This window comes from Balaenoptera borealis (genome assembly GCF_965194805.1).
Source record: "Balaenoptera borealis genome assembly, chromosome: 9".
Classification (NCBI taxonomy): Eukaryota; Metazoa; Chordata; class Mammalia; order Artiodactyla; family Balaenopteridae; genus Balaenoptera; species Balaenoptera borealis.
In genome coordinates this window covers 42,128,265-42,152,477 of record NC_138873.1, presented here as the reverse complement: position 1 = coordinate 42,152,477, position 24,213 = coordinate 42,128,265, and the positions used below count along the sequence as shown (strand labels likewise).

Genomic DNA, 24,213 nt, shown 5'->3' with positions numbered 1-24,213 from the left:
TATCTCTGGAGGTTAAGTTTACTTCAAAGGGAGGTAGCCATTAGGATTGTCTGTAATCTTGGGCAATTTTAACTTCCTCAATTTTTAGAATATATAATAAATTCAGGATTTTTTCCTCTCCATAATTTTAAGTGTGACTCTAATAGGGAACTCATACTTGTTGAAGAAAAATACCCCTTTTTCAGACGTGTGAATCTTAACTGAGGTTTGAACCATGAAAAAAACTTTTAACTGCCCTATTAGAACTAAACATTATCAAGTATGATTATTATTGTTATAATTATATTAGCACATATTGAACTCTACCTAACTGGAAACATTTTGTAACCCACTCAGGTAGTATTCCATTTTTTCATTAAAGCTTGATTAATATACAAGTTATAAGTTAGTTGAGTGGCAACGATGATTTAAATTTGGGTTTACCTTAATAGCATCGAAATACATCTTCTTAGCTTGTAGATCTGTCTTGTCAGACATTAACCATGCCTTTAGCAAATATTCATAAAAGCTGTCTCCAAGTCCTCCAACTGATACATGATCTGCAAAGAGAGGGAAATGAATCTTAGACTGATTCAGACTTTAATTCAGATAATGCAGTAAAATCATATTAGTAACTAGAATGCAAAACCGTTAAGTCAACTGCAACTCAATGTTACATTTAAATTCCAACAAATCTCTTGTTTTCAGAAAGATATTCTGAAATGAGCAGATGTGCTGTTAACTAATGTGATATACTTTAAATAATTACCAATGTAGTATTGTAAACATGCAGATAAAAAATATATAATCAACCCTAATTCTATTTTTACTCTGTTTCTTTAGTAAAAATACCAAATTAAAATGTTTTACCATATATATTCAAATATATTTTTAATTGCTTTATCTCTCAATAATAAACTATGTCAAAGCTATGAGTATCATCAAATCTTAAAAAAAAAACAAAAACAAAACTGGCTTGCAATATAACCAGAAGCTCCTCAGCTTCTTGTATTATAATTTTTATTAGTTGATAGGTTTTGTAGTGTTATCAATCTGAAGGGTCAAAATCCTTTGAGAGAGGTAAGAAAGAAGACAGGGCAGGAGAAGTTTTTCTTTTTAATACAGTCACCCCTCCATATCTGTAGGTTCCCCATCAGTAGATTCAATCAACTGTGGATTGAAAATATGATAAAAAAATTCAAGGAAGTTCCAAAAAGCAAAACTTCAACTTGCCATGCACAGCCAAATTCTATTTACATGGCATTTACATTGTATTTACATAGCATTTACATTGTATTAGGTATTATAAATAATCTAGAGATGATTTAAAGTATCTGGAGGATATGCATAGGTTATATGCAAATACTATGCCATTTTACATAAGGGACTTGAGCATCCATGAATTCTGGTATCCCTGGGGTCCTGGAACCAATCCCCTGCAGATAGGGAGGAATCAATGTACTCCAATCCGAACATCCCCCTCCACTGTCATTTATTATGCCAGATCCACTACATATTTATATTATTGCTATACAAACAGTCTTTGACTTATAGGTAGGTAATCCTCATTAAAAGTGAGAAAACTGAGGTTTAGAGGGGCTAAATGAGATTATAACATTGGTAGGTGCCAGCTAACTCTTCAGCCCACACAGGGTCTCAAACTTGGAATCACTTGCTCCCTAACATATAACACTAAATGTACATATTCTTTTGCCTACTGCTTGAATCAATACTGTTACTTTTCAAGCATATTTACCTACAAAAACAGAGACATACTCTCTTTGAAATATCATTCCTAGAATTCATAGAGAATTTGTGCGTTAATTAGGTAGTCTTATTTGGGAAATTTGCATTTGAAGTTTCATAACTTGAAACTAACTTATGTATCTATTAAAAAAATAAAACCTTTATTAGTTGATTTAGTTACACAAAAGTAAATTGGTTTTTATAGTACTATCAAGACAATTTTCTCCTGAGTCCCACCCAACAACTCCACTTGGACATGGGGACCTAAAATTGAACACAGGTTAAAAGTGAATGCATTATCTTTTCCTCCTCAACCTTATCTTAGCCTTGGTCCCTATCTCACTAAGTGGCGCCATCATCCTGCCAAGTCTGCACAAGTCAGAAATCAAATAGTCATTCTTTACCTCTTCTCTCCTTCACTCCCATATTCAATGAGTTACTGAACTCTACTCATTTTACCTCCAATGTATCTCTTAAGCGCATCTACTCCTTCCTGTCCTCATTAATGTGATTCTGGCCCAAGCTACCACTGTGCCCTGCCTGAGTCTGCAATGGCAAATTATCTGGTCTCCTGCACTGTGATAGCATCTTGCTATTTAAACTTATTAAAATTAAAAAAAAATCAGTTCTTCAGCCACACTAGTGCTCATACATGTGGCCTGTGGCTACTGCACTGAAGAGGGGAGATACAGAACATTTTCATTATCACACAAAGTTCTGATGGCAGTGCCACTCCAATCTATTTCCCACATTAATGAATGCCAGAGCAACCCTTTTAACATGTGAATCAGATCAGCCCTTACTTGAAGCCTTCAATGATGGAGAGTCAAAGCCTGGGTCTCTGGAGACCTGGGAGGCCCTGTATGACCTCAATCTTCTCTATATTATCAGTTCTGCTCTATCTGCTCTCTGCTGTCTTGCTATATGGTCCCTCTTTTGGTTTCTCAAAACCATCAGGCTCCTTCCCACCTCAGGGATTCTAAAGGCATTGTTCTCTCTGTCTGAAGTGCGCTCCCTGATTCCTTTTCCCTTCATTTAGTAATCCTGACTCATATTTCATATCTGATGCCCACTAAGTTCTCTCATTATACACTTTCTGATCGCACACGTGTACCACACCTCACCTGCACTTTCATAAGATGGTGAAATTTTTTTTGTCTCCTTCATAAGATTATGATCCAGGAGGGCAGGGACCAGACCTATGATGTTTCCCAGTCCACATCAGCTCCTAAAAAGCATCTTGCACATAGTAGGTACTCAGTAAAAAACTGATGAACAAAGCAAAATTCTTTTAAGTCAGTCTTATTAAGGACTACACCTATGAAGCCCAGAATGGCTATATTTTTAAGTAAATATGTGATTTTCTTTTGCAGGAAGTCCAGAATTACAGTTTTAATTTTAATGTAAAATTAGTATTTTTATAATTGTAAGGCTGATCCTTAAAAGAGCAGTTTGAAGTGACCTTTACAATTTCCTAAATAAATGGCCACAGAAACCTCTGACATTTACAAACTAAATAGACTAAGTACTATTCCATCGATAATAAGCCCTGTTGTTATAAACATGACTGCAGGAGACAAATGCAAGAGATGTGTGGTAAAGCAAATCACGTCCAGTTACTGTCAAAATAACGGGGACTAAATAAGTAATAGGAAATGATGGCCATGCTCCAGACATGTCCTTTAGAGTTAAAGCAATGAGAGTTGAAAACTAACAGCCAGAAGCAGCTTCATTTTCTTCTCCCTTGGGTTATGATTCTATAATGAAGGAAGAAGCAAGCTTGGGCATTTGGTGATTTTTTAAAAAAGGAAAAGGGTTTACATATTTGTTTTAAGTAATGTTGCTAAGTGCTGGTTAATTTTCTATTTTCCTACCTATAAAATTTTTATATTTGGAAAGAATCAAAATAAAGGAACATAAAGGAACATAAAGGAGAAACAAGAAAAGGTCTTTTTGATAATTTAGCATATCACTCACTAAGCTTCCCCCATGTCTGGATGACTATTTGTGTTGGCAACAAAGTCCTGTGTAAATATCTCAGTGGCTGTAAGAGAGAACATGCCTGATTTTATCAGCAGGAAAGGACTGTCTACTTCTAGAAAGAACATATGTGGTATTCTTATTCCCAAATGCTCTAAACATAATGTGTATAATAGCTACTCAAATATTATGTCCTTTTATAAAAGGGGTAATGTATTCTTTTCTTTTCTATAAAAGGGGTAATGTATTCTTTTCTTTTCAGTAGGATTAGGTCACATAAAAGGATTCCTAATACTTAAAAAGAGGAAAAAAAATATCAAAAGAATCAAGACAAAAGGGATTAAATACTCAGCATCTTCACTTTTTAATTTTATAGACTTCATCTGAATCTGAACTTCTCTCCTCAAAGCAATCCCCCAATGATACTAGTACCACCATGTTTTATAGATACACACACACACACATATAACGTTGCTATGTTAACTGAAGAAGGGTGATAATTGTTCTGTTTATAAGACACGGAGCCCCATATTTGGCCTCAACAGTCAAGAGATATTATCATCGACCAGGACCGGATGTTGCCTCTCAGCCACAATAGAGGAGCAGGAGACAAATTGTTCAGAGAGGAAAAACAGAACCATTATTAAAAGCAGAGGCAGAAAAAGTCAGATTGGATACGGACTGCATGAGTATTCACAAAATTCAAGTAAGCTCCTACTAGCTGGAAGATACTATGTGCTGAGTTAACAAATATGGCGAAGTCACTGTCCTCAAAAGTTTTGGATCCATAGGAAGATGGGTATGTATATGAATCATTAGGGAAAGACTGTGATAGGAACGTACACAAAGTGTTGGGACAGAGGAGGAAGAAGGGGGCGGACAGAGGAGGAAGAAGGGGGCGGGCAGAGGAGGAGTGGGTGCTAACAATTTCCAACCAGTGTCTTGAAGAAAGCCACCTAGAAGAAATGGAGATTGAGCTGGTTCTTGGTAGAGTTAGAAGTGCAGTAAAAGGGCTGAGGAAACAGCACAAGCCAAGACCTGGATATGGCCACGCAGACCTTGATTAAAGAATAAAAAAAAGTGTGTCTTCCTTGTGGCTGGAACACAGGATGGGGGTGGGGGAAGAGAGACGGGGGACTCATGAACCCTATTTGTTTTTCCATCAGGAATTGGCCCATAAACAATCCAATTACAAAGGGCCCTTTGTACCAGGAAGCATGGCCAAATACGTAGTGTATTGGTGACCCAGAAGGTGAAGCTGGCATGTTCCAGAACAACTGACTCTTTTTGTCCCTCTTCATAGTGACTTCTAAATCCTATATCACAGGAAGAAAAAAGTAAATCATAGAGACTTTTTTTCAACTTTTGAAATCTTTCGTGAGAAGGAGAACTCTAAAAACGCTTGTCCTTTCAGAGAATCGTATCTAGTTATCTTGAACTCAGAAAGCTACTCAGGTTCTATTTTATCCCAAATACTATAGTGGCCCTCACACTTTTTAGCCTCAGCACCCTTTTACACTCTCAAAAACGAATAAGCACCCTAAAGAACTTGTTTATGTAATATCCATCAATATTTACCATATTGGAAGTTAAAACAGAATTTAAAATATTTTATTAATTTATTTAAAGTAATAATATACCCATTATATTAATATATAGATTTTTCATAAGAATATGTTACATTTTACAAAACAAAAATAATTAGTGGGAAGACTGATACCATTTTACATTTTTGCAAATCTCTTTAATGTTTGCTGTACTAGAAGACAATTGTATTTTCACATCTGCTCTACATTCAATCTGCTGCTATATGTTGTTCTGGCTGAAATATATGAAGAAAATTCAGCCTCACACATTTATACAGTTGGAAAACAAAGAGTATTCTGATAGTCTTTTCAGATAATTGTGGGTAATTTTTCTTTGGTACTACAACAAAACTTGACAAGTGGTCAAAGTTTTTTAACAGTTGCAATGTGGAGTTAGAAACCACATCGATTAATTTTTGCACTATTACATTAAAATCCACTGGGCCATCTTGCACTTTGAATGCACTTTTTCTCACACATGATTTTATAGCAGCATGCATTGGTCATTTGGAAAATATTGGTTCACTGAATTATGCACATCTTCCAGATGTTGATACATTTGATTATACAACATTGAAAAACCATATTTGTTAATATCATCACCAATCTCAGCAGAAGAGTCTTTTAGTGTTGGTGAAAGACATTAAGCTTATGGTGGCAATGTGCAAGTTTTTCAAAATTCTAATTTTCATTTAGAAGCTCAAGTTTTACCTTTGGCACAGATACTGTTAGTTTTCCTGGAAGCAACGTGCTCATTTTTGCGACCACGTCTATCAATTACCCAAGTCTGAATAACCAGTTTGTCTTCAGTAGTTCTTTCAAGTAAAAATGGTGACTTGTGAAACAACATGCGGCTAGTTCAGCTTGCAACTCAATCACACGAGTGCTTTTCTATGAGGCAACCACTATTTTTCATCATGCAGCACAAACACCTTAAGCATCCTTTCCATTTAATCATACAGAATATTACAATGATGTGCACTCAATGATTGAGATTTACTAGAATCAGTAAATTTTTTGCTTCATTAAGAGCATTCATGAGTGAAACTGGCATCTTTTTATTTGTTATCTGCAGTGAAGGATATGACCACAGGTATATCTCATTTTATTGCCTTTTGCAGATACTTCGTTTTATAAAAATTGAGAGTTTGTGACAACCCTGCATTGAGCAAGTCTATCAGCATCATTTTCCCAACACAATTTGCTCACTTTGTGTCTCTGTGTCACAGTTTGAAAATTTTCATGATATTTCTTTTTCATTACTATTATTTTTTTATGGTCATATGTGATCAGTGATCTTTGATATTACTATGACTTACTGAAGGCTCAGAAGATGGCTAGCATTTTTTAGCAGTAAAGTATTTTTACATTAAAGTATATACAGTGTTTTTTAGACATAATACTACTGCATACTTAATGGACTACAGTAGAGTGTAAACATAACTTTTATATGCACTGGGAAATAAAAAAGAATGTGTGACTAGCTTTATTGTGATATTTGATTTATTGCAGTGGCCTGGAACTGAACCCACAATGTTTCTGAGGTATGCCTGGTGTTAGTACTATCTAGTGTCTCTGCCATGGCTATCACTATTGCTTCAGCAGTTTTGTCCACCATTGCTTTTGCAATGTAACTGCAACTGTCAGCACAGTAAAAAAGGCAGAAAGTCTTAGTGTTATTATAAAAATAGCTTTGATTTTGTAGGTCCCCTGAGAGATTTCAGGGACATCTAGTGATCTGCAGACCACACTTAGGTTAAGTGGCAACCTTGACCATGGTGTTGTGGTCTCAATGCTAGGGCCTTCCATAGACATTACTAACACAGACATAGATTCTAGCACATTTTTTCTACTACATTATTCTTTGAGAAAAATACTTCTAAAGTAACAGCGAGGCATAATCATCTAGGAACATCATATTTAAATATAAAGAAAAAAACTCAAATTAGAGTAAAATTTCAAGACGTCGCTAACATCCACGGCACAGCTAGACATCTCACTTAGGATTTTTCATTTGCTCTCAGGTGCTGCTTAATCTACCACTGTTTTTCCAAATCAGCTTGAGAACATTTCTCTCAGCTACTCTGAATCTTTATATGCCTGGCCAAAGTCCCTAAGGATCTGAAGTGAGGGCTTCTAGCACAATACTTTCTTCTACGGTAAAGTTACCTCTCCTGGCAGGAAGCCTTTATCTGCTGGCTTAAAATTGACTAAAGTACCCTGTTTGCTCTTACAATTTCTCAATCCTTAAAGACTCAGGCTCCTCTCCCATCCTGTAGCCAAACAGAAAGAGAAAATGTTACAAAATAGAACACTCTAGTTAGTCTGGGTAAACCTTGCTAGTCATTAGCACAAAGGAACAATTTTCTTATCTATATAACCAGTTTATTATAGGCTAGCATCCCCACAGTACCCTGACCAGATATTCCCTTTCTGATTAACAACTTTAAGTGTGCTTACAGATCATCATGCTCACAGTTATGCATGAAAAATAAACAATCTAGTTCCCCGGTAACATTTACAGTCTGTCTTATGACAGAAGCCTATTTATTAAAGGGACCATGCTCCCTTTCCCCTTTTCTAAAGATTCTCCAACAAGATTTGTGCTTTTCTTGGTGTTCCTTCTCTCTGTTACTAGAACAGTGCTGGGTATCATAAAGAGCTAAAACAATGCTTAACTTTTTTTTATTATTAATTATTGGAGTATAGTTGCTTTACAATGTTGTTAGTTTCTGTTGTGCAGAAAAGTGAATCAGCTATACATATATGTGTATCCCCTCTCTTTTTCATTTAATTTAAATTAAATTAAATTAATTATTTATATTTTTTTGGCCATGTCGCGTTTTAGTTGCGGCACGTGGGATCTTCGTTGAGGCATCGGGATTTTTCCTTGCGGCACGTGGGCTTCTCTCCAGTTGTGGTGTGCAGGCTTCTCTCTAGTTGTGGTATGTGGGTTTTCTCTCTCTAGTTGTGGTACAGGGGCTCCAGAGTGCGTGGGCTCTGTAGTTTGCAGCACTTGGGCTCTCTAGTTGAGGCGCACGAGCTCAGTAGTTGCGGCGCATGGGCTTAGTTGCCCCACGCCACGCGGGATCTTAGTTCCCCTACCAGAGATCGAAGCTGGGTCCCCTGCATTGGAAGGTGGATTCTTTACCACTGAACCACCAGGGAAGTCGCTATACCCCCTCTCTTTTGGACTTCCTTCTCATTTAGGTCATCACAGAGCACTGAGTAGAGTTCCCTGTGCTATACAGTAGGTTCTCATTAGTTATCTATTTTATACATAGTAGTGTATATATGTCAATCCCAATCTCCCAGTTCATCACACCACCATCCACCCCCCACCCCCGGTATCCATACTTCCATCCTCTACGTCTGTGTCTCTACTTCTGCTTTGCAAATAAGTTCATCTGTATCAACAATGCTTAACTTTTGACTTACATTGAGCCCACTGTCCACTATTGGGATTCAGATAGTTAGGATAAAGGCCTTGTGGTTTTTCCAGGTTGTTCAGTACTGTTCGAATATTCATTACCTACAATAGAAAATGGAATGTTACTATGAACATATGAAGAACAAGTTCGGTGCCATTCTTCTCTCTTTCTTGATTCCATTTTTCCATGTTAGAAAAAAAAAAGTTGATTTAAATGATGCAGAATTAGAGCAAAGAGAGTTGCCACCAGCTTACAAAAATAATAACTGTAAGTGAATATAGTCACACCGATCTACCGTATGGCAGACACCATAGAAGGAACTAGGATGTATCAGTGGATAAACGAAGTCATTACCATTTTGGAATTTGCATCCAGTGGAGTGAGACAGCTAACAAACAAATAAATATATCAGGTGGTAATAAATGCTATGAAAACAATACAAAAGACTAATGGGACAGAGTGATGTGAGGTGGTGAGGGTGTACTCTGTTAGTCAGGGTGGTCTGGGGAGGCTACTGGGAGAGTGTTTCAGCAGAAATTTAAAGGAATGAAGGAGTAAGTCATGCAGAGCAATGGAGGAAGAGCACGTGGGCAGAAGGAAGAGCAAGTACAAAAAAGCCCTGAGAAAAGGGTGGGTCTGGCAAGACCACCAAGGGTGGAGGTGAGGAAGCAAAGGGGAGAATGTCAGAGAGCCTCGAGGTGGCCAGGGCCCACATCTTGCAGGCCTCACAGACCATAATGTGGGCTCATCTTACTGAGTGTGACGCAAAGCCATTGAAAACTTGTGTTTTTACAGGATCAGTGTGACTGAGGGGGCAAGGGAGGAAGTGGTAGTCAGATGGCTACTGCACAGTCCAGGTAAGAGATGATGGATCCCTGGACTAGGGTAGCAGCACAGGTAACGGGATACAAAGGATTTCTTGATGGATTGGATCTCAGGTTTACCAAAAAGAGAGGAACCAGGATGACCTCAAGATTTCTGGTCTGAGCCATTGGGTAAACTGAGGCGTCTTTACCCAGATAATGAAGACTAGAGTAAAAGCCAGTGTAGGGCCTGAGTCTGAGACATTTTAAGTGGGAGTTGTCTGACAGACCTTTCAGTGGAAATGCTGAATAGGTACTTAGCTATAGAGCCTGGAGTTCAGGGGACAGGTTGGAATTGGAATTACAAATGTGGAGTTAACAGCCTACAGATACTATGTAAAGTCATGAGATTGAATGAAATAATGGAGAGAGTGAATGTAAAAAGAAGAGGCCCCGGTTTGAGTCCTGGGGTTTTCCAATGTTTAGAGGTTGGGGTGATGAAGAAGATGCAACAGAGGAGACTGAGAAGGAGCACCTGGCAAAGACGGAGGCAAGCCAGGGGCAGAGAATGCCCATGGAGAAGGAAGTGATCTAGTGTGCCAATGCTGAGAGGGAGAGGGAGAGGGACGGAGAGAGGGAGGGGGAGGTGAGAATGACCATTGGATCTGGCAACACAGCCCTCACTGGTGTGGCTGGGGGAAAAGCCCGGCGGGAAGGCATTCAAGGGAGTGGGAGTCAAGAAGAGAAGATAACAAACACAGACAACTCTTCCAAAGAATTCTGCTGTAAAGGGGAGCTGACAAGTGGGGTGAAAGCTAAGGGCAGAGTGGTGGGGTGATGGGTGTGTTTCTTGAAAATGAGAAATTGATTCAATTGCTACTTTGCATTTGTAAAACACTTTGAGTTTAAAATGTCTTTCATGTATATGGTTCACATAGTCCAGAAAACACTACAGTTTTAGATAAGGGAAAAAATTCAGAGACGTAAAGTTACTTGCTTGAGGTGTAGAGAAACAGACATGTAAGCGAGGCCCTCTTGCACTGATTTAGAATGGTGCCGTGAAAAGAATGGTTTACAGTTTGGTTAAATGAAATGCTGCATGTAACAAAACTTCATAAAGGGCTACATTAAAATTGGTGGTTCTTTTCCACATTCCGTATTACTAAATCTCCCCAGAGAGGGATATTGTTTCCTACAAGTACTTTTTTGCAGTGCAAGGTATATTGGAGAATCTCACCTTATCAGCAAAGATGGGGTTTCCTGATAAGTAGCTCAAGTGTATAAACTCCAAATGCAGAGTTCCAAATTCTGCCAAAATACTGCTGCCTCCTGAGGCCCAGGGCCAATTCCTTCCAATCCCACTAAAGAAGAGAAGAGAGTGAAGAGTTATGGGTCAGAATGATTCCATTTTTTTGCAGCTCTAAGTAGTAGAAGTGAAAGAGACAGCTTTTGAATAATGGCACCTCAGTTAATAGTTCGCTCTGTATATTTTAAAATATCCAGTGTTGCTTTCTTTGGCTACTGGTTTCAGGCTTTGATTCCTATCTTCAAATTGAAAATTACTTTTGACTTAAGTCAGAAAGAAGTTGTTATGTGCTTGCTGTTGATGAACAAATATTTTAGAAGGTACAGGTGCCATAAAGAGATATACACCCATTCCAAGTAGAATATAAAACAAAATCAGACCAAAACACCCCTACCATGCTCCATATCCCATATTAAGCCTTTCTACATTTTCAACATTTTAATTAATTTCAGTCTGAGAGTCCAGGGACTTTTTTAGACATTCACATTATATACAACATTTTTCTTGGATATAAGATATATTTCAAAGATTCGTTAGTTATATACTCATTCCACCCTGCTCTAAACTTCCTCCCCATTTACTAGACTTCCTTTCTTATGTTTCCCTTCACACAATTTTACCTATTTTCTAAGGCACTTATGTATTGCATGACCTATTTAATCTACGCTCAAGAAATTCAACAAAATTATGTAATTCAAATCTGAAAGAGGTCAAAGGAATAAGCTTAAAAAATTATTGCCTTGTGGCTTATCTTAGTGAAATGCTTTTTAAAAAGAGTTAGTCCTAAACATACACTGACACAAATACACATAAAGTGGCTCTTGAGACATGGTCATACACTTGGGTACAGTTTATTTCTGGAGAGCTACTTAAAATGTCAAACACAGGTGATAATTCAAATAAAGAATAAAGTCAATGATTCTCCTGACCAATAAATTCTCTTCCAGAAAGCTGAAAACCCACATTTTGGTTTTCATTCAGACTCACATTTACTGCATGCCTACACTTTGCCAGGGACTACACAGGGCACTGGGTTACAAGGATCCTTATAATGAATAAATCACTCTTAAGGACCTTATAGCGTAATGGGAAAGAAAGACCTAAGCGTAAACAATTCCAATCACATAGAGTAACTGCCAAGTTAAATGTGTGAAGTGTTCTGAGCACCTAAGGCCAGGACATGCAATCCAACATGGAAGGGATCACAGAAGGCTTCTTCGAGGCGAGTCCTGAGTAGATTCTTGAAGGGTAAATAACAAGTAGTGAGGGAAGAATGGAGAGAAGGAGAATCTGGACACAGAGAGACACACAGCAGAAGGGCTAGCCAGGAACCTGAGGTAGCTCCTGAGAGTGGTGAGTCGAGGGAAGGGAAGGTGGCAGAAGAGAAGGCTGCAAGGTTAAGTTGAAGCCAAACCTTGCAGGCTTGTGGATTTCTCACTTTCCTCTCTTTCTAAGTTGGCCCCATTGACATACTGCTCTTGGTGTCCCCTAGGTTTCCTATTCCCTTTGTTTTTCATTTTACGCATTCACAACCCTGGGTAAACCCTTCCAGTTCTGTCACTGCTTCTGCCACAGGCATGCTGTGGATGCTGATGAAAAGGAAAACATGATGACAATCTGGTATCTGACATTGTAGGCTGCCACCCTCTTACTCCCTGTTTCTTTTTGGAGTAAAATCTAGATTTTGCTCCCAAACACGGATTTATAGTAAACCTAATAAAAAATAAACAGAAATAAAAGACAGAGATCTGAAAACCACATATTCATTTATTTTAGAAAATGCCTTACGTTTATTAACTTCTGGGACTGAGAGTCAGTTTTTATTTTCATCGTTGGCTTAGATAAAAGGAATATCCAATCATCCAAATAGGATGAACAGCTACTTTCAAATTTTATTAACATATGGCAAATGCATACAGTAATTGGTCACTAATTTGCTGTCATGACATGTTATTTTTTTATTCCAATCGTTCTATCACTGACCAAAGTCAATAAACCTATTTAGCAAAACTCCAAATTTCTATGTTCCAGAGAAACTATAAAAGCCACAATATCAGGGCAAGAGGGAATGATGACTTCATCCGGGAGAAGGAAGAGGATGGCAGGCCGAGGAGCCCAGCCCAGTTTCCAGATCTTCAGGGACTGGTTCTTTTCAAGTTCAGGGTGTTAGAGGCTGTGGCAGCACACTCAGATGTGAAACTTAAGCAGTATATGTACTAAATAAAATTCAAATTACTTTTGTATGCAAGCATTTGTTCTCTGCTATTAATGTGGTTAATCAAGAGAAAACCAGAGATATACTGAAAAAATTTCAATATGTTAAAAAAAGATTTAAAAAGGTTTATATACATACATATATATATATATATATATATACAATCTCTTTGTCTTTGCACACATTCATAGCAGAAGGAAAACAGCACTGTATCACTAATTATATAGGGAGCAAAACATTAAAAGCACTAGCAAAGGATATGTCATGTGAACAGAAAGGAAGCTGGGTTTCGAATACCTATATGTTTATATGAAAGTATAGCTTTGGTTGCCATTCTTTCAATCTACAAAATTAACGTGTTTCAGTAAAATTATAAGATCAATGGTTACACTGGCTCTTAAGTGTAAATCAGGGAAGGGTTTCAGGAAATCAGATAGGGCATCATTATATCTAGATATTACATAAGGTCATTTGCCTTTTCTTAGGCAAAGCTGCAAAGACATGGAGATTGGCCTGGAAAGCATGAGGCACATGCCATGGGCCATCACAGCTGCAATACCTGTGTGTCGGGGAAGCGGCTGCCTACTTGCACAGCAAATGTGTAGTGAGTCAGAACCAAGTGTTGGTCACTCACAGAACAATTTCTAAGATCTTTTTTGTCTCTAAATTCTACGAGTCTACTGAAAAATCTATATATTTATATGGCTCTAATTTCTTTTTTTTGGTATTTTTATTTTTTAACTTTTTAAACTTTTTATTTTATATTGCAGTATAGTTGATTAACAATGTTGTGTTAGTTTCAGGTGTACAGCAAAGTGATTCAGTTATACATATACATGCATCTACTGTTTTTCAAATTCTTTTCCCATTTAGATTGTTACATAATATTGAGCAGAGTTCCCTGTGCTATACAGTAGGTTCTTGTTGGTTATCCATTTTAAATACAGCAGTGTGTACACGTCAATCCCAAACTCCCTAACTATCCCTCCCCCACCCTTATATGGCTGTAATTTCTAAAATAATATATATGGACAGTGGGCATTTGACATGAATATGGTGAGTTTGTGATAAAGGGAAATGAGTCAAGAAAGATTCTGCTCCCTTGGTCTGGGAGTCAGGGTGCCCTGGGCATCCCACGATACCAAAGGCTAAGCTTTCTAGACCTCTGGCTCAAAATGAATTTAATTTGAGAGAATAGGGGATTTTAAATGTCTTTAACTTTAGTTCTGCTATCATAGTATTTTAAAGGCAATCATGTTCTTTATCTATCTTTATTTTACAAGCACTAATAATATTTTAGAAAAATATTTTAAAGACAAAATAACAGTTTGTGTTCAGAAACTGTATGTTCTATAAGGCAGGCATGAAAGGGAAGAACATTTAAATATTGCCAATATTGTTATAATGACTGCATTTTAAGCCAAAATGATGACTCAGCATATGGAAATATATACAGACACAAAAAGGCAATTAACATGACTGGGGAGCTGTCAAGTGTTTGGTTCAAAGAATCCTGGAATAGAACTTCAAACTTTGCTGTCATTCTAATTCCATTTATTTCAGTTTCCTCCAATCTCCAGTTCTTCCATTTTAAATTGGAGTATTATTTAATACATGTGTCTCAACTTTTAATTTAATTTTAAATTTCACTATTCTACAAAGGTAATAATTCTTTGAAAGTAAAACATCACATCAGAAAATAACTGATTATGGCAATTGCAATTAGAAACATGTCTTTTAAAAAATTGAGTTGCTATGATTTTTTTGAAAATGTGGATTACTGTGTTGTTGCTCTAGAGACTGTAATTTGAATGTGGTTTATTAGCAGCCGTAATATACTTCCTCATTCTACTGCACTCAAAATCAAGAAGGTATAATTATTTACTGAACTCATAACTCTGATAAGCAATGGGTGTTATGTGTTTTCCCTTCTCTCTCCTGGGAATGGTTAATAGCTCCAGAGGAAGGAAGTACAGTACTAATGATGTTATTCTACGCACGTTGGAATCCTGTGGGAGAGCTGCTCTTTTGCCAGAGCTTGTAATGAATCAAGTAGCTGGAGGATTGCTCTGGATTGATGGTATACGCCTTCAAAATAATCTTAAATCTAGGTACCTGAAGTTATATGCTATAGTTACTCCCCAGATACAATTTGGAATATTAACAAATACATTTATTTACTTAATATAATCAAATGCAACAAATAAAGAATTTACAGAACTGAAACAATTCTAAAAAATTGCCAGATGAATATGTAAGCAAAACATTAAATAGTTCTAAAGTCTTGATTAGCTATAGACTTTCAATTTACTCTTCCTTGCTGCTTGCTCTTCTCTGCGAAATGGGAAATGGGCCAATAACGAAATTTCTTGAGGATTCTTGTCTGAATAATTTCTGATTAGCTGATCAGTAAACAAACTCCTATCAAGTTCATAGTCCAAAATACAGCTTATTCCTTGGGGCTATGGAGTTAACAAGTTTTGGAAGAAAAAAATTTCCCACATTCTATATAGCATGGTAAAGCTTTACTTATGTTTGCAAATGACGGGGCACACGGGGATATTTAATTCAAAAGAGCAGATAATCCAATAATATTCCTTTTGGATTTTAGCATAGATTAGGAAAAAAATAATTGGAAAGTTCATGATGATTGTTTCGTTTAAATGTATTCCCAAAGCTAACTGATTTTGAGATTAAGCAATTTCAGCTTATTACAAATGCTTCCTTCCTGCAAAGGCTTGCACAGTGCCAATCTTTCAAGTTTGTAGTCTAAGACCTCATTAAGACTTGGACTAACAATTCCAGGGACTGGCATTCTAAGACTAGTCAAGATTCTACTGTAGCTCACGCACAGAAATTTTGACTGGGGAGCACTAGTCTCCTGAGGGCTATCCTATCAGGGAAAGCTGGCTAATAAACGGTAGCCACTTGACTGAATTAATCCATAATCCAATACTTACTGCTTCTGAACAGCAGCATGTGGTTTATATCTCCAAAGAATTTTCATACTTAAGTTTTTTAAGCAAGGGCCCAAATAATTTTTTAAAATTATCCATATCTTGTCCCACTTTGTAGGTATTTAGTTTAGACAGAATCGAAACTGAATATTTATTATTTTAGTTTATTCTCACAGTCAATACTGCTGTCCTTGTATTTGACTATCTTGGATTGGAGGATAGGCTGGGGGCTACAAAGACTGAGATGATGAGAAGTCCTCTCTAATTCCATAACTAACCTGCTCCTAAGGTTCAAAGATGCTAAAATTCTGTTTTCCAGCTGTCCTTTGGGTAAGACCCCCTTGCTAACCAAACCACTTTCAACAGACTGAAAATAAGTTGAATGTAGTTTCTGCCCAGTTATTGGGCAAACTGGGATAGCCTATCATTAGGTCAGAGAACACCACCAAAAGGCAGTACTGATGAGAAAGCATTTCAGTGCCCTTAGGATGAGTGGGCATGCACATACATTTACTTTATCGCACTTAAAAAAAAATCATATTCTACCTGTTGTTTTAAATATACATTACATTTTTCACGGACATTTCCCATGTCAATCAATGTACATCATCGTTGTTGTTGAGTGTTGAGTGCATAGTATCTGACTGAATGGATATATTCTAATTTACTTAAACATACCGCTACTGATGGACACTGAAGCTAATTTATTTTTTATTTTTAAGTTTTTTTTTCCCACTGTAAACAATTTAGTGGTATGTCTGGACCTTTTATAAAGCTAACTTATTTCTTAATAAAAATGCCTACATTGATTCCAGCTGGAAGATGTTAGCTGAATTGTCTAAACCGATAATGAGGATGGATTTTGGAATGTGCATTGGAGGCATAAATGTCCACTATTTAAAGAGTTATTTCTCTTTACAAAGTGGGCCTATTGTATCCCACCACATTTGGTAGCCTCTAGAACTCCTGGGATAGCTCAAATCCATTTGTTGAAATCACATTAAGTCCTTTAAAACTGGAGAGGTGGAAGTTACAGACAAGGATCTATATCCACTTTTCTAATAAACCTCAGGAGGGAATAGAAGCATAGTAAAGTCCATCTTCCAAATGGTAATTCACTAATAATAGTTTGCCAGAACTTCCCTTCCTTTTAGATACAATTATTCCACTATTGTAAGAGTTTAACACATAACATCATTCCAAAACATTACTTAAGATCCAAGACTACAGTCAGATTTGGCTATGTTTATTCATCTCTTTTTCTGCCTTTCATTCTATGGGTCTATGGCTCATCTACAGATCAAGATAAATGAAATCAGTACAGATCCCAGGCTTTTAATTTTCCAAATGGTATACAATAGTCTCTTTCCACAACCAGAATGGCCAGGATTTCTCCTTTCTACTAGATTCTAAGATCCTCAGAGACACAGATTCTGCTTTATGCACCTGTGTAATCCCAAAGTCTAGGGCATTAGACATTCCCAAATGATTAATAAATTAGTTATCATTATACTTCAGGGTGGGCAATAAATTGTTTTTAAGGCAAGATCAGTAAAATAAATGCTAAATTAAGGAATCTGTAGTGGGAAAATGTAGCTAAATGCTATTCAAATTCCCAATGATGAATCAGCAAGAAAGTTCAAGAAAATAGATGATATATATAGGTAATCAGGGCTAATAACTAGGGCATTCTTTTAAGCTGCGTTATGTAAATTTAGATATTTCTCTTATCATCTAATGGAAATCTAATCAGCCAAAAGAAACTAGATGGTTAGTTAAACCACCTTATCATTTGAAATGGTAGCATTAGTTTTGAACTTTTACATAAGGATCATGCAAACAAAAATGTGTGCATAGCTTGTGGGAAGAACAAACAGATTCAGGGATTACTCTGAACAGATGCTGGAGAATAAAGCTACCAAGCTAGTGCATTCTCATTTTTCTGCCTTCTGCCTACAACGTATGGTTCCGAGACTGTGGAAAACTGTGTTATGAAACAGTGTGGCAACGAAAGTTTTAAAAACATAAAGATTAGGAAAAATCATGACACAAGAATAAAGAGGACAATCGAGAATGAAGAATAAAGAGGAAGAATAAACTGTTGAGGAAAACTCAACAATAAAGACAGGTGTCCTCAACAGAACATTGAGCTACTATGATGAAATCAACGACTGTTCTGTTTTGGCTCTCACTGACATCCTTATATAAAATATAGTCAGTGCTAAAGGATCATCTGTGTATAATTAGCTATATGCTGCCTTGTGATGTCTTCTCTGTTATTTATCTTTCCACATGCTGAAATTCATCTCTGTAACCTGAGAATAAGACCTAAAGGTGGAGATACAATTGTTTCTTTTACCACCACCACCCCTTAAAATAGATATTCACATAGTAAATGCCATAAGTTGATGACTGATGCATTTTATATATTTCAGCAACCAATCCATTTCTAATATTACTGTAAATCATATTTTTTTTCTATAAAATTCAGAAAGTAGTCTAAGGTTTACTACTTATAGTTAAAATATTTTACATGTATAGACACTTTCAATTGTTTACCTTTAACTTACATGTTTATATATTTTCAGTAATTAAGATTCTTTATACTATAGGAAAAAATACTAAAAAAAAAGGTAACTAACCCCCTAACAACTTTCACAAAGTGAGAATAATCAAAATGGGTAGTTTACATGGTCTGAACTTTTGGTAGCCTCCTAATGCTGATACGAACATTCGAAAAATGTTTCAAAATACTAAGCAAAATGGTTGGTGGAACTTTGATAGTAAAACTACTTATTTCCTAGTAGAATATTCAAAATATGAGCACTGACAAACATAACTAACTTTAAAAAATCTTTATTTAATGTGTGTTAGCGCTGTAAAATGCCAAAGTGAATACATGAGTATAGTACTTTGAGACCATACAATCATACTTATTTTACCTTTAAGGAAATAATCAGATAAATGAGTGCTGACACAAAAATGTAGCTTTTGGTAACTTTGTTAGAAAACATTATAAAATGCTAAAATGAAAACATCAAAATAGTATTTTGAAATTAGAAAATAATAACCACTCTCATTTTACCTGTAAGGAAAAGGAAGAGAGAAAAAAACCCTTCCTTCTTTACCCGCTGCTAATGGAGGTTGGGTTTTATATTTCATTTAAGGTTCAGTGCAAACTTGCTGGCTCAGAGAATTTTATGTAATAATTAGACCCTGAACACTGCTGTTCTTAACCCACTTAGGATAGAGTTTGGTGATATTATGAGAAGAATCTCTAAGAGACAGAGGAATCTGGAATGAAAGGGAAGAGGCTAGGCTTAGGACAAACTATACTAGACTAAGGTAAGACCAGACTTTCCAGAAAGATCTGGTCTGAAATGAGCTGCTGTGAAATAAAGCAATGAACTAGTAGGAGGATTCCAGGGTTTCATGGATTGGGGCAAGTCCTGGTACAAAATAAATCTTACAGCTCTGATGAGTGTCTTCTTGTTCCATGAATGCCAATTTAAGAACAGTAACAATGTTTATGGGCTACTCCCCCCCTCCCCCATTCAAAATGGAAATGCTCTCTTGGGTCCTTGAGGAAAATGTGCTTTCTTGGAATTTAAGATTACCTACTTCAGTTAATAGTAGGATGTCAATGTGAAAAATGGCACAATTATCATGTAATGTTAAGCACTAAGAAGAGACTAGAACAGGCTGATGTGACAGAGTCTGACGGGGAGCTTCTTTAGATGGGTTTGTTGGGAAGATCATGTTAAAGAGGAGAGTTTCAAGCTGAGACAAGCAAGATAAAAATGAAACCGTCAGTGAGGACCTGGGAATGGTTCCCGCAAGTGCCCTAAGGGGTCATGACTCTGAAAAGTGTGAAAACAGAGGCTGGCTGTGTGGCTGTAGTGACAGGGACACTGGAGAGCTGATAAAGGGGCAGATCACCCAGGACTGGTAGGCCAGAGCAAGCGTTTGATTTATTCTAAGTGCAACGGGAACTCACTCTAGGGTTTTAAATAGGAGGTGATAAAATCTGATTTGCTTTATGAAAGTCCACTCTGGACACTGTGGTAAGAATGCACTATGTGAGAGCAAGACCTGGAAGTAAGCAAGCAGGCAGGTATCTAGGCAAGAGGCAGATGATGGCCTGGACTAGGTGCTAATTGTGGAGATGGACAGACATGGAGGGATTCAGGCTATGTCTGGAGGAAGAACCGGATTTGGAGATGAGGGAAGACCGGAATCAAGGATGATTTCTAGTTTTTTTGGCTTTAGCAGCTGGGTGGGTATTGATGCTACTTAAGAAGATGCAAAAGACTGACACAGGAGCAGGCATGATAAAGAAAAGCATGAGTTCTCTCTTTCAGATTCTGCTATAATAACCATCATTTATAATTACAAGGACAAAGTCAAATTTGATCATTTTAATTTTCCTTTTTTAGTTTTTTTTATAAACATCAATTTATTCAATTTGAGAGAATTTTCAGTTTGAAGAAATCTTTTTCTTCTCATACTCTAGATCCTAATATTTTTCAGAGTAAACACCATCAATAATTTACTGAAATCTCTTCTGAAATTTCCTAGTACATGGTCACTAGACAGAACTTTTAAAAATAGAAATGGAAGTATGCTATACATATTACCATATACTGTGTTTCATGAAAGAGTTAAGTACCTTGGTGCTCTACTGCATTATAGCTACATAGTATTTCAGTGTGTGGGTGTACCCTGACTTACTCAATCATTTATCTCTGTTCTCAAGTTTTGCTATTATAAACAATGTTGCACATTCATGAGTAGGTCTCTAGGATAAAATCCTACAAGTGGAATTTCAAGGTCATAAAGTATGTATTTAAAATTTAATAAACACCACTCAATTACCTTCTAAGGAGTTTGTGTGCAAACACAAACTGAGTGTCCATGAGAACATTCTAGCTACTAACTCTGGGTATTTATCAAATTTTTAAAACTTGGTGAGTTTGCTAGGTGAAAAATAATATCCTAATGCTATTTTAATTTGTATTTATTTATGAGCTTCTGATGTTCAATGGCCAATGTGCATCTTTTTCTGAGAAGTACATGTTTATGAAACCATCTCATTTATGTATTGGTGTTACTGCCTCTCCCACTTCTATTACTTTTTATAAATTAAAAAAATTATATAAGTAATGTATACACATTGTTATAAATGAAACAATGTAAAGATGAACTGAGAAACAGCTAAATATTGAATCCTTAACCCCTTGTAATGTCTCTCATCTGTAAATCCTAGTTAACCAATGTTTTCCACCCATATGCATACAAACATACAGATACATATCTATATAGATAAATATCTCAAGGATTTGTTCTTTCCAACAAAAGACATTACATTATATCCATTACTTTTGTAAGGTACCTCTCTTAATTAGCAGCTCATCACAGACACTTTCTAGGATAATCATTTTTAACAGCTGCATAATAATATTCCATAAAATGGATAATCACATTTCATTAAGCCAATCCTCTATTGATAAACAGGTAGATCTCTTCTAATTTTTAAATACTATAGTCATGCCATATTAACCATCCATATTCATAGTAATGCTTTTAGAAAGAGATTTTTATACATTAAGAAAACTTGCCTTTTATCCATCATGGGTTTTGCCAATTTTTTCCCAAGTTGCTGTTTGTCATTTGATTTTAGCCATTTTTTGTGGCTATATTAATTTTTATTTGGTAAAAATTTACAATTTTTTCCCTATATATGTTCGGGGTTCTGTGTCCTATTTACAAAGTCTTCTCCCCTCACCCAAGATTATGCTTTAAAAATCCTGAAAATCTGGGCAATAACTTCTTCTTTTAAAAGTTAGATTCAACAGTGAAAATCAAAGTATTATTGTATATAAGTAAGCATAAAATTTACATTTTTAACTATAAGTATTTTGCTTCTCAAGTCATGCAACACTTTAAAAAACTGTATTAAGCGCACCTGTTCAATAGCTTAGCTAATTATAGCTGTTGAATATTTAAGTATTCTAAAGTTAATTTCTCTCAGTATTTCTTTTTGATCCTACTGCAAATTTACTGATTTATTTCTTCCCTGTAGAGATTTAATAGTTTCATCAATATTTCCCCATTAATGGAGGAGAAAAAAAGTTGCATTTAAACAATAATGGAGAACATTTTATCCAAAAAGACAACAGAGAGGCTACAGGTAAATCAGAGAATGGGCTGCATAATCTTTAAAGATTATTTATGCATTTAGAGAATTTTTAGGTGTGACCTTGGGCAAGTCCTTTAAACTCTCTAAGGCATCCATCTCCTGATCTTTAAAACAAAGTAACACCTATGCAACCCACCTCCTACTATTTTAGCAGGATCAAATGGGATAATACACATGAAAGTGCTTTGAAAATTATAAAGAGTTTAGTCCAGAAAAGTATTTTTATCTTTTGCATTAAGCAACTGACATTTAGCTAACCAAAAGAAATCTGGTTTTGGTTTTTTTCTCTTCAATTTTAGAGATATCTGCTCAATAAAAATAAATTAACCAAATGTTCACTTGGAGGTAGAAATTATATCACAAGTAATAAGGAAACAAAGTAAGGCATTCCCAAGTTTTAAAAATGTAACAAATTGCTACCATTAACAGCCAACTTCCTTAAAGCAATTTAATTGCTGTAAAGCTACCAAATATGCAGCACTTTAAGAAAGCTCTTATGTCTTGCAAGTCCCCTAGAAAACGGTAATTCAAAAAATATTCCTAGGGACTTCCCTAGTGGCACAGTGGTTAAGAATCTGCCTGCCAATACAGGGCACACGGGTTTGGTTCAATCCCCGGTCTGGGAAGATCCCACATGCCGCGGAGCAACTAAGCCCGTGCGCCACAACTACTGAGCCCGCATGCCACAACTACTGAAGCCCACGCTCCTAGAGCCCATGCTCCGCAACAAGAGAAGCCACCGCAATGGGAGGCCCGCGCACCTCAATGAAGAGTAGCCCGCACTTGACGCAACTAGAGAAAGCCCGTGTGCAGCAACGAAGACCCAAGGCAGCCAAAAATAAATAAATAAATTAAAAAAAAATCCTAGTAGTAAGAGACAGCTGCACAGACTGATGACATATTAATCAGGAAGAGTATGAAAATCCTGCCCAGGGATTCCCCTCCCCCTCTCCCCATCCTAGCCAAAGGTAAGAAATCTTAATTTGTTCTGGACAGGTACAGTATATCCTTTCTTCAAGATGGCTAAATAATCAACTATGAGTCTTTAATGAATCATCATTTAAAAAATTCACATACTTATAAATATCCATATACATAGCAAATTATTAAAGATTATTCTCGTAAATTATCCCCTGCTGAAAGAGGACTTACACAACAATATCCATTTTAGAATGATTTCCAAAAGACTATCACAGAACCCTTTCTTAGGCTCAAACTTGATCATTATGCCACCTACTTTACTATAGTAAATATGTAACGTTTGTAAAGGACATTATGATTTCCAAAGCTGCTGATCCAATCAACTGTGAACCAATGGGTTAAACCCAATAGGAAGTTTAAAGCTTAATTCTAAAGGGTAAAGCGTTGATAACTCAAAAATGTATTTTACTTGGCAAGTTTGAGTAGACATTGGTGCAAATAATTTCTTGAAATTAACCTAAATTTTAAATTTAATTAAGCTTTTTTTTTTTGGCTTTGCTGGGTCTTCGTTGCTGCGCGTGGGCTTTCTCTGGTTGCTGCAAGCGGGGGCTACTCTTCATAGGGGTGCGCAGGCTTCTCATTGTGGTGGTTTCTCTTGTTGTGGAGCACGGGCTCAGTAGCTGCGGCACGCGGGCCCCAGAGCGTGTGGGCTTCAGTAGTTGTGGCGCATGGGCTTAGTCGCCCCCAGCATGTGGGATCTTCCCAGACCAGGGCTCGAACCCCTGTCCCCTGCATTGGCAGGCGGATTCTTAACCACTGGACCACCAGGGAAGTCCTAAACTTACTTTCAAATAAGGTCTTGTTTGCAAGGGAAATAGTTTAAATTTCATTGTTAGAATTACCTATAAATAATGAAGCAATGTAATAACCAATGCCAAAAATCATAGTCCTTCACAGACTTATTGGTAATTCACACTTTAAAAATAGGCAATGGGGGCTTCCCCGGTGGCGCAGTGGTTGAGAATCTGCCTGCTAATGCAGGGGACACGGGTTCGAGCCCTGGTCTGGGAGGATCCCACATGCCGCGGAG

At 36.8% G+C, this 24,213-nt stretch overlaps 1 protein-coding gene across 2 annotated transcripts in view; it reads right to left on the bottom strand.

The window, feature by feature from the left end:
• Positions 1-24,213, bottom strand: part of MAN1A1 (mannosidase alpha class 1A member 1) — a 165,436-nt gene that overhangs the window by 22,943 nt on the left and 118,280 nt on the right. For both annotated transcript variants that reach the window (XM_082406178.1, XM_082406177.1), the window contains exons 7-9: positions 10,763-10,886; positions 8,730-8,823; positions 424-539 (exon numbers count right to left, since the gene is read on the bottom strand). In XM_082406178.1, the coding sequence (XP_082262304.1) occupies positions 424-539; positions 8,730-8,823; positions 10,763-10,886 (334 nt within the window). The remainder of the gene's footprint in view (positions 1-423; positions 540-8,729; positions 8,824-10,762; positions 10,887-24,213) is intronic.